This window comes from Morone saxatilis, unplaced genomic scaffold (assembly GCF_004916995.1).
Source record: "Morone saxatilis isolate NCDOM2014 unplaced genomic scaffold, NCSU_SB_2.0 Contig3, whole genome shotgun sequence".
Lineage (NCBI taxonomy): Eukaryota > Metazoa > Chordata > Actinopteri > Moronidae > Morone > Morone saxatilis.
Genome location: NW_023339873.1, coordinates 20797811 through 20809915, shown reverse-complemented (window position 1 = coordinate 20809915; position 12105 = coordinate 20797811). Strand labels below are relative to the sequence as shown.

The window sequence follows — 12105 nt, the reverse complement described above, 5'->3', positions numbered from 1 at the left end:
TTGTGTCCAGCAGCAAAACTTTATGAACAACATTTGTATATTCACAGATTCTGGAAGTGTTAATGAGGTAGAGGGGGTAGATGTATTTTGAAGAATTTAAATGTGGAATTTATACTTTTTTGTGGAAAAAAACTAATCAGACACACATTGTTCCAAGCAGACTATTTGTATATATGTCTTAATACATGAATGGAGGGGATCTAGGTAATGCGAAGTGAAGTGATGTGAAACTATGTATTTCTGAACTGCAAATCCTAATCACATGGGTTTTCCATAGCACGTTGAATAATTTCATTAAAAACCAAATCTGCTGTTTTCAAAGCCATCCATTCATTTCCAACATGCCTAGCCAGTCTTCCATGTACCTCCACTCAGATGAAGGAGCAAAGTCAGTCGCCCTCCTATCCAGGGACTCATCATGCCATGCTGTTACAGCTGTTAAGGGAGGCATACTTTTGGGGAGGAAGCTTCTGAAATTCACAGAAATGTACAATTTTACGAGGACAAAGTGAGATGTGCAGTGTACTTACTTTACAGGAAACAAATGAGAGATTCAGTTAAGCTAGGACTGACCTGAGATCTTGAACGGAGAAGGTGGAAGAGTTCAGATTTGGGTCTGGGCCTACTGGAGGGTCTCTCACAGTACTGCTCAGACCAGGTGCCCTGTTTAATAAGTAGCATAAAGACTGTTACACCATAATCCCACAGATTATTCACAGCTTGATCCCTAGGTACAACACAGTGAAATGTTCCTATGAAACTCATATGCTGGGTCTTCAGTAGATACCCACTGTATCTCTCTGGTGTCACTCACTGTCATTCTCTCCTTGTTTCTCAGAATCACCACTGATATATGCTTTTCTTAACCACAAGAGGGAGCAACAACGCAAAGTAGATTGCATTCATCATTTTCTGCAGCGTTCACCTACTCAAGTTTAAGACTTGTTAATACCTTTTTAATAGCACATAGAATGCAATTAAAGAATAAAAATAATCATTAATTATAGCACTTTCCAGCAGTAAAGACCAATAATTCCTGACGATATAATCTCTTAAATGAATGCAACCTGGACCCAGATAAGTGGCAGGAAATGGATAGATGAATTTGTTTCCTAGCCTGTAGCAAGTAGTAGACAGTGTTTGCTACAGGTTTGATGGTGATAACAGAAACTTCACAAAAAAGGAGTAAACAGCCTCCTGCATGATAATCAACTGTCACAACAATCCAATATTTAGCTTATAGGTGTGAAATGTCTCCTGACAGCCATTTTATAACATTACTGCAACACACATCAGGCAAGAGAACATATTTAAGACTTTCAGAAATAAAATGGAAGACTTTTTAAAACCTCCTAAGCTAGAACATATGCTGTGATGCCTGAGATGATACCAGAGAGCCTGGTGCAGTCTGAGTAATGATGATGTCTTCACACAGCCTTGACAAATATTGTGGTCGTTGTTTCTGTGAATGTGACACAATATTTGTGTCATCCAAACATTTGTCATGGCAAACTTGTGGCAGACATGAAATGTCAAATAGCACCTGTATGATATCTAAATGGCTAATTATAATGTGAACCACTTCCTCTACTAACAAACACTTAGACATTACCTATCTATATTTGTTGCATGTTGTTGGCAGTAATCAAGTGCAATTCAAGCACAGATGGTGAGAGGATAAAAATAACAATGAATTGAGGGGAAATGAGTCAGTGAGGGGAAGTTGTTTCTCCTCGCTGCTTTCTGTATGTAATCGGCTCAGTAGACTCAAAATGAATACATAATGACCACTGCATCTAAAAGTAATCAGGCAATCTGCTGGAGGGACGGAAGGACAAAAAAAAGGAGTCACTCAGCTTTTATCACTCACAGAGAATGTGTCTCACCCAAATCCTGGAGTGCCAGGTGAAGATGGCTGCAAGGTTCCACTTGGAGACACTGTGCGACATCTGGTTGCTGCCTCTGACTCAGATTCCTAGTCACAATCATAGAGAAATTATTGAAATATTCCTGGAACACAATTCCATGGTGATGATGCTGATGACGGTTAAACACAACGTGGCTGTATGTAGCCAGAGGAAACAGAACACCTCAGGTATTCCATGTCCTCTAGCTCCATCATACCTCTGACTCAAAGTTTAACCAACTGCATGTGTACTGTTTTCCAACAATAAATGCTTGAACAAAGCTGTTGAATATCAGTATACTGGCATGGAAAACTGCCTGCTTCCTGCTTGGAAAACCAAAACTGCACATGTAAGGCCTGTCTGTCCGACTTCCTCTTCTTTCCGTTTGTCATTCGGTGATAAATTCCCAAACCTTGCTCATATGTGAGCGAGATATCGTTCTCCATTCATAAGATCAAAACCAACGAGCAGAAGCCAGCGGTGTCTGCTGGTCAGATGTTCTGCTTAACATCTTCTTTGTGGTCGGTATCCAAAATGTGCACAACAGCCATCAAGGCCAGACAGAGTGTGTGAGATCAGACAGTTTTCTGTTAAATCATTGTTATTCATGATGTGGGAATATTTAACTCATCCTTCTCTCCCAGCTTTTGCAAACATTGTCTTTCCACTATACTGTACAAGTCTCTTAAGTACTTAGGCACGCACACAAAATTATTATTGAGGACTGAAATAAACACTGACTCACTTCTCATCCCCCACTGTGTTGAGAAACCTCATGAACATGTTGTCCTTGTTAAGACTAACTGCTGAGACTATGTACTGATGCTGTTGCTGTCTTGCCTCTAAGCTGCTCTCCAGGCTCTTGTTTGGGTCACATGGAACACTTTATAAATGTGTTTCCGTGTATTTGCCTCCTACATATCGTCCCACCAGGGCCCATTCAGCATGATGCAGAACAGAGGCTGCAAGGGTCACACCGGTGCCATAAAAGCCTCCGAAGTCAGAGGTACACATGCATTTCAGCTTGCACGCACACTCTTAACAGAGGCCAATATTCAAAAAAACTCACCAAAGAAAAATAAGCATGGAGACAAAAACAAACAAACAGACAAGCCTTTCTATCTAACCTCACAAACATACTTATGGCACATGATCATGCTTACAGAGGCTTTATGTGGTGCTGTCACACATATAAATAAATAGGTGGAGAAAAGTAAGGTCAGTCACCTGCACACTGGAAGCCTCCTCCTGGCTCCACCACTTTTGGAAGTCCTTCTGGAGCTTGACCTTTGCCCTCTCCAACAACAGCTGCAGGTGCTCAATCTCCGTCCTTAATGCTTTCAGGCGGCCAATAGTGCTCTTGTAACTGATGGGACATATTATCAGCGCCAAATTCCTCTTTTGTCCACATTACACAGCATCTGCTGTGTCTAATCAATCTGAGCAGGGTCTCGGGAGAAACTATGAAAACATTTGGTATAGTAATACATCAAAATGCACTTTTACCACACTCACGCCTTTTTTTCTTGCTCAATGTCTTTGCACAGGTTTTCTTCCACTGGGTCAACCTCTTCTGCGGCCTCTGTGTGATTCCCCATTACACCTATGGTAGGGTTAGACATGCAGAAGGCATAGCAAATGTTATAAAGGACCATTGTGTAGGATTTAGTGGCATCTGGCTGTGAAGGTACAGATTGCATTGAACTGAATACCAATCGATTTACAAGCAAGTAGGAGAAACTACAGAGGCTGCAAAACTCACAAAAGGCCCATTTTGGAGCCAGTGTTTAGTTTGTCTGTTCTGGGCTACTGTAGAAACACGGCGGGTTCAACATAGCAGCAACGAAAACACAACGATTCTTATTTTCAGTGATTATACACTAAAGAAAACATACCTATGATTATTATATTCCATTTCTGCCAATAGATAAAAGTTTAACATGTGGAAATACTGCAGATCTAGAAGGGTCTCAAACTCAATCTGGCTTGGGGCCACTGCTGGTATCATCTCATAGGAGGGCCACGTTGAAGTACTACAAGAAAGGACAATATTCTGAAAGTATTTCCATTACTAACATCATACTTAACAAAAAAATGCAAACAGCAGTTTCTATAAATGTTAATCATCATTTTATATCATCCTTGTTGTTTGCAGCCAAATATGAAGAGCAGTTAGTTTGATATAAAACAACTAGAAAATAAATTATAATTTTATAATAATAATCTTGCAGGTTGGATTATATTATATGACATCACGTAGGCCAGAGGGAGGGGGATTTCACATCAATTTGAGAACCCTACCATAGATAAAATCACAAATACATTCATAATATTTTCTTGTGTTCTTGTGTCCGGTCCTGAATCTAGCTAAGCGTGTGTTGTGTACATGTGAATGCATTTCATTCAAAGACAACATTTTAAATATTGGCCCTGGATAATAGAAGCCAGGCTGCTGTGATGTGTTCTCTGATGGCGGACTCAAAATAACAAGAAAAGCCTTTGGCGCCTGAACTGGAGGAAGATGTTTGTGTGCTTTACAACCAGATTTCCTCATCAAAGCATTTATGCCACTGATCAAAACAGTCAGAAAAAGAGTAAATGAAGGAGTTCTCGAGCTGTGACGCCCAGTCTTTGGTCAGTAAGCTTTCAGTCAGCGAGGGCCTACTGCTAAGGCTTTGAAGTGGGCACCGCTGCACATACAGCGCCCACAATGTGTTCACAGGAGTTCAATATCAAAAAGATGATAAACAGAGTTCCTCAAAAGTTTCTACAAAAAGGCAACATGTGGAGATTTGGACATGCTTCGTTTACTTGCTTTACGTGTACATGCATTGTTTAGCTGTTGGTTGCTGCTCGTCTATAGACACAAGGTTCAAGTTTTGCTGTGGGAATATCCATTGTCAGTTTGATCTTACCATGAGCTGCCCTCTGCCTCCTCTGCATCTCTAACTTCTTCTTCAGCTCATCTGAGAAAGGAAGGGAAGGAAAAAACAACATTTTTAAAATTTTTTCCCACATTCCTACACAATTAATATCAACCAAATATCAACTTTATTCTCTTGCTTATACGTTATCTTCACCTGCACTTAGAAGTTCACATTTAGAAAACAAAAGGTTTTGAGAACCTAACATAGTGTTATTCCGAGAAGAAGCATACATCAGAGGATAGAGGATGATTTATTGCAAGAATAGCCTGTTCCTGTGGGTGCTGCACAATGAAACAAACCACAGGTCAGGATTCAGTGGGAGTGCAATGAACCCCTCAAAGGGCTGCCAAAGTGACCTCATACAGATCCCAGATCACTCAGATACTTAATATGCAAAATGCTCAGTGCAATACATGTTACTATCAAGTGTGAAAATAACAGAAGGGTGTTGGAGAGAGCACGGAAATCAACACAGGTAGGAGGAAAACCATACCAGAAACAGTGGCATTGTGGGTAAGAATTATAGAGAGAATTTTTATTCATATGTAAATGGTGAACTGTTTGAATGTGACTGAAAGTGTGTGTTGTCAGTACAACTGACAATTGTCTTCAACAATGGAACTGACTGCAACAATGCCATGAAGCACTCTCACCCGTAAATGTAACAGTATTTTTTTGTTAGAGGTGCTTTACACAAAGCCTTTCATGCTGGTTTAATGTCATGACTTAAGCCTCGGCACAATAAGCCCAACCAAATTACAATTGTTCAATTTGTTACCGTTCATCAACATTTTATGCATGACCAAAGATGTACAAGCAGAGCTATCATGTGTCCTGTCAACTGATATTTCCAGATGTTAAGTAAATGACAACGCAGCAGGTCTTGCCCAATAGAGGAGTGCATACAAAAAAACTCCACACTATGGCCTGACTGATACTGGATTTCTGAGGCTGATATTTGGGAGATCTATTGGCCAATCTTAATTATTTGGGACACCTAACACAAATAATCTTGATATACAGTATATCCCTTAGATTTGTTAGAGTGGGACATTTTATAGTGTAAAAATCAACTTGTCAGTGCTATGTGAAGGTGACACTGTTAGGTAAATGAACCTCAAACCCACTTTGGCACTTCTGTACTGCTTTCCGAGTACACTGATGTAGATATATCTACAAGAAGCAGACATCTGCAAATATATATCGACCCGGCCGATTTATTGGAGTCACTTGACTCCAAATACCACTTCTTTTATTCAGCATCAGAAATTCATGAAATGTTTCCCACAGAAGTCATTGAAGCATAACAGTTTTATAATTGGTGCATCAGCTCCACTTCTCCGAATCCAGCACACAAGAACTATTGTGTAGCAACAACAGCCGCAATCATCTTGGTTTCGGTGTTGTCGAGTGGGGGAGAGATGACTGACCTAGGTCGAGATATATGTGTCGAATCCACACTAAAGGAGTATTGCAGTGATTTAGTATAGCACTTCCATAAAGCTAGAGCAAAGACAAGAAACAAAAAACAAAAAACAACAAAAAACAACAAAATGGAAAGCAACATAAATCAAAATATTCTCAATTTTAGTCTCTAATATGGGTCAAACTCCATTTCAGTAATGTAACTCAATAGCGTCTTTCATTAGAACAAGAAGAAGAAAGAGAAGAATATTATCTTAACTTAAGTCAGGACATACTGCTGAGTTACACACTTTACAGTGCTCAGAATGAACTCTTGTGACTCCAGTGGGCCTGGACGCAACATGGGGGAGGGTTTTTGGGTCACTGCCTCTAATACTGGGTTAACATATGGGTAAGTAATTTGTGTCTGTTTTTCTGTTTTCGCTGTCTCTCTTCCCCTAATCAAAGTAGTTAATTGTCGTATTGAAGATACTGAATTTGTGGCAAAGGAGAACTGTAAAATAAATGGACTAAAACATATTGTATAGGTTCTATTTGAGGGAATTTCTATACACACTAAATGACAATACTAGTTTGTATGGAGGTACATCTACTACAAGACCACAAAAGGGGAGGATTTCACATTAGGATCAAAGATGGTCATAGTGAGTTAAATGTCCAGTGTGTGGGATTCAGTGGCATCTAGCCGATTGCAACGCCCTCGCCTCAACCTACCGTTCCAAGGATGTAGGAGAAACTACAGGGGCCACATAAAAACGCAAAAAGGCCCCATCTAGAGCCATTGTTTGGTTTGTCCATTCCAGGCTACTGTAGAAACATGGCAGTTAAACATGGCGTCTGTAGAAGATAAAAATGGCTCATTTTAAGGTAACGAAAACCTTTAAGTGAATAATTACAAGGCAGACTAAAAGGTAAAAGACACATTGAAAGGCAGATTCTTATGTGGTAAGTTTCCATTACAATCCCTCAGGTCTTATACACATGGTGCCGAGCTGCTGCTCTGCAATATGATCCTGTCGCCAATCTAAAAGCTGAGGTCCAAGCTCCAAAAAGGAGAAATCCAGATGAAGTATCATTTCGTAAAAAATGGGGTGTGGGAAGCTACCTTTTCATGCACCAACCTCCATAAAACAGTTGGATTAGAGCTCTTGTTTAGTAAAAGAGAAGATGAAGACACTAAAAGCATTTTAAGACAAACATCTGTCCTGCTGAAATGACCGTGGGTAAAGCCGAGTCTCTTACAGAGGTCCTGGGGTTAATAAAGTGTGACATTATTATCACAGACTTCAGGTTGAGTTTTACATCAGCTCTCAGCGCTCCACTGATAAATGCTTTTTTAACTGTTTGCAATCTGCTCATCTTTCAAAATTCTTTACAAACACTATTTTAAAAGTAGACCACTATTGGGGGTTTCAGCGGAGTTTGAATGGATGATGTGAAGTGTTACAAATGACACACAGGGACATATTGTGCCCATGATGACACTGTTTTTACTAATGCCTATAGAGTTATGAACCAGGGTTTGGGAACACGTCAGTATTCAGGGTAGAATGTAAATGAACTGAGACGCCCTGTGGCTTTACATTGTGGTCAGGTGGGCAGCCCAAGTCTTCTAACTTTCTCAAACATGACCCACAACTAATGCATGTGTAGTCTTTTACACATAACATAAAAGGATTAACAACTATTTATGTTGTGAGAATGCCATGTTGACAGGATAAGAAAGCGCAGGGAAAGTGTAGCAGCAGCATAAAGAATGCATGGGGCCAATGTGGCTTAAATCCATCAGCCATGGCTTGTAGGCCAAGCACTTACACATGACAACTATCTTTATTTGTCAGGGTCATGGTGCAACAATTGGATGTGCTTTATACCTAAATTACTCCCGCTTAGATTACAAAACGCAGATGCGCATATGTAATACTGTTCATTATTCTGCTCAAGCAATCTTAAATATGATGCTGTTTGCCATACTACAAAAAATAGACGTATCTCAGTGATGACTATTTGGTCACGACATGCTGTTCAAGCACCAAAACTGACTGCAGTTTAAGCAGCGTCTCCAACCTTCAATGACAAGAACAACATTAATTTGCATACGTGTCAAGTAATAGTGGTGTGTGGCATGCTTACACTTGAGTGCTCCTGTACACTTTCCAGGACAAGTCTGCGGGCTCGACACCGCAACCTCCTCCAAACCATGCAGGGTTTCCCCCCACGTCGTCAGGAGACGTGCCATCTTCTTAAAGGACCGGTTTCAAGCTACAAGCCTCAATAAATATTTGGTGATTTTTGTGGCCTTGAGGTTAAATGTGATATTCCGCACAAATACCACAGGGACATCGAGATCCAAGGATCATACATGCTATTCAGCTTCTCAATATCTGGGTGGGTGTCGATTCAAGTGTAATTGAAGAATGAACACATCGTTAAGTCGGTGCACAAAGTAATATGAAAATCTGCACAAATATAATTTGACTAATAAACAACCACCACAACAGCTGCATTTATAAAAGGAAACATATGAAAGGTTGTTAAGCTGTAGCATTCTGATTTTATTGGACAGCTGTGTTCATGACAATGTTGTCTGAGGCCTTAACCTAAACCAGGAACATTACATAAACCACTCTAATGAGCAGCTGATAACATGGCGAGTAAATCATAGCAACAATCATGTTAAATCTAGTGGCCGCTGGTTACAAAGACCACATGCAACGCAGAAATCAAGTTACAGTCTTCCTGTGATACTGCTTCGCAAATGCTCTGGAACAATCTTTTTGGCAATGACATGTTTTAGACTCCAACAAATCTTTCCTTGAAATATATCCCAAAATCCTTGGGTCACTTCAGTAAAGGTGAGCAAAGGATGAAAGTGGGATACCAAAGCAGTTACCAGATGCTCCATCACATGTGGCAGAGAAATCAAGAGATGCTGCTCATTTCCAGCTGCCCTACACCTTTCATGATGTAGAAAATGTGCATTGTTGAATAAATATATATCCTTGCACTTTTTGGACCTAAGGGCTTGGAACATATATGCTCCTCCAGTGGGACTGGATTCCAGAGCCATATCCTGTGGCCAAGAACAATAGTGTAACCCAGGGAAATGTTTAGACACTGATGTCTCCATGGGCTACCGCCTCTCCCTTTCTCCCCTGCTACTGACCCTCATGCTGGGTACATCCATCAGGAAAAGCAGCACAAAGCTTTTGTCTATATTATGCTAAATGTTTCCATGTTCTACATTAACTATGAGACACAGGTAGTGTAAAATTTCCAAGCAGGGCTTCCAAGATGGCAAGGAAACACACAGCTAAATATTATGGTACTACTTTCCATCCAGAAGAGGCAACCACGTTCCACTAAAAACACCGTCTCTCATCTAGGAAGAATGCAGCTCCGTGTACCTAACAATGTAATAATATCTGACAGCATCAAGATGTTTTTTGGGTATCTTTCCAAATTTGAATAAGTTGAAGAATTCAAATGTTAAATCTTCTCAAAAAAATGCCATTAAATTAGTAAATCCAGTTTCTCCATAGGTCTGCAGAACACATTTGAAGAGTTTAATATTCTACATGATGTCATAGCTGATTTCTGTGTGATGTATGATACGCGGCTTTGTCAGCACCTCATGGATTGAGTGCTGAAAAAAAAAAAAAAATTAATTCCAAGGGTGATAAGTGTATGCTGGCATGTATGAGGGTAACAGCCCAATGCTACCAAACCACCAAGCGTGATCTGAGGCAGCGATGGTGCCAGGCACTGGTGTGAGGCAAACCTATCCATTTCAATGGCATGTGAAATGAGCCACAGACACACACAGTCTGGGGAAATTCATAAATGTAGCTTGCAATAGTAAATGCAAACCAGATCAAGGCCTAATAACACATTTGAACTGCTTTGAGTTTACTGGAAAATTCAACCAAAGTGCAGAGAAATCATTTAAAATTATTGCCGCGGGTGACAGGGCTTGTCTCTAAGTAGTCCTGTGAAAGCAACTCATTATGATACATTACTGAATTAAGTTACTGGTATTGTGACTTCAAATCAATGTGTCATCACTTAACTATGATGAGGCACTTTCTTTCATATTTTAAATAATCAACTAACCAATAAACAGACACTTGGGGGTGGAGGTGGATTAGAAGTAAATCACATTCGTTTTTTGTATCCTTGTTCACTGACTTTTAAAAATGTGTAATTTTACTAATCAGTTAAAGTGACTCAATGTGTAACATTTAGAAGAACCTATTGGCAGAAATGGAATATAATAGTCATTGGGATGTTTTTGTAATCATCTGTGACCCAGATCAAACACACCCAACCCAATGTTATGTGACCAACAGGTGCATGCTGGGTCTGGCTAATATGCTCACAGTGGACCCTCCAGGTGTAAAGGCCCTTTCTACTGTTTTTGATCATGCCAAATGTTACTTTTGAGAGCTCATTCAACTCAAACACAGCAAGCTATCCATAGCCCTTTTTATTTTGGTTAAATCTTAGTGAGTTTTGTCCTCTTTTCTGGTTAATTATAGTAAGGTTCCACCGAAGATGGCAGTTGTATATTTATAATTGATATTAAGCTGTATGCATTGGCTGGAAAGTGCCTGACTACAGAAAAGTATTTTGTCGGTTTAGAAATATGTGCTCTGTGGTGTGGGCCAGGAACGGTGTGATGTTTTTCCACTAGTGTATATTGACATATTAATTCACTATATTTTGTAGGCTAAATGTGTTCTTAAATGTAACAGTCGTCTCATAACCTTATTATAATCTTATAAAAATTTTTCTCTTCTTTTACAAATTGGATGCAGTAACATGTTTTCAGAGTACATTTCAAATGTCATTTAGTTTAACTTCAGTACTCTTTCCATCACTGCCAAAGGACTGTCCACAGTGTCAAAGTGTAGACACGCAGTAGTAAACACATGCATGCGTGTTTCACAACAGAGAAACTCCGGACAGAAGCACAGTAGATTTCTTCGAGGTAAACTTCATAATCACTCAGCACTGACTGAAGCTAGGGTTTATGCCAGGCCTCATTTTGGCATAGTAAGGCTACCTGTCAAGGACATTGCCCAGAAGAACACATGGGTGTGCTTACAGAGTCGTCATAAAACAGCTTGGGCCAGGCTAGTAAAAAGCACAGGTTGGAAGACTAGGTGGGTGGAAATCAGAAGGTCTCTTGGTACTGGTTCAGGAATGTGCTCAATGACATTTCTGCACTCCAGGGAAACAGAACCCTGACAGTGACGTGCTTGTAAACGTTTTCCAGGCAGGTAGGCTGGTGCCTTTGGTGGACCCAGAGAACATTTATGGAAATGATCAGCGTTCCGTAGGGCTTGCACCACAGCCTTTGTTTGCTATTAGGATAATGATGTTGATGACAATGAAATGTACTATTGAACGCTTTCACAGCTCCTAAATGTAGAGTGATTTCCGGAAGGCACTTTAACATCTGTTGAGACAACTTACTGATTCTGTTTCTGGCTTCATTCAGTTGCTCCCCAAGTCTTCTGGCCTCAGCTGACCTGTTCAAAAAAATGCAGGTGTTAATGGGCAATGCAGCAAAAAGAGCAAAACGGCATCATACAGGCGTACCAAACCTTAAGGTTACCTTGGGTTCAAGTAAGTACGTTACGTGACCTAAGTCATGTAACTAATGTAACTTAAGACTTTAAATAAGTAAACTCGACTTTTGGTTTCACATAGCACGAATCCCGGTCTTCTGGGTGAAAGTACTGTGTTTGTTTGACCCACAGACAGTCGTCAGTATCAGTTGTCTAACAAGTTGTCCTATGTGACTAATAGGGATGGGTGATATGTTATCGTTTACGATATAT

At 40.1% G+C, this 12105-nt stretch overlaps 1 protein-coding gene across 1 annotated transcript in view; it reads right to left on the bottom strand.

Moving 5' to 3' along the window:
• The window catches only part of kif6 (kinesin family member 6), a gene marked incomplete in the record, with an annotated part of 57454 nt that overhangs the window by 2540 nt on the left and 42809 nt on the right, over positions 1–12105 (bottom strand). The window contains 5 exon segments of the mRNA XM_035674310.1: positions 366–470; positions 574–663; positions 1887–1975; positions 3135–3273; positions 3423–3510. Of these exon segments, the coding sequence (XP_035530203.1) occupies positions 366–470; positions 574–663; positions 1887–1975; positions 3135–3273; positions 3423–3510 (511 nt within the window).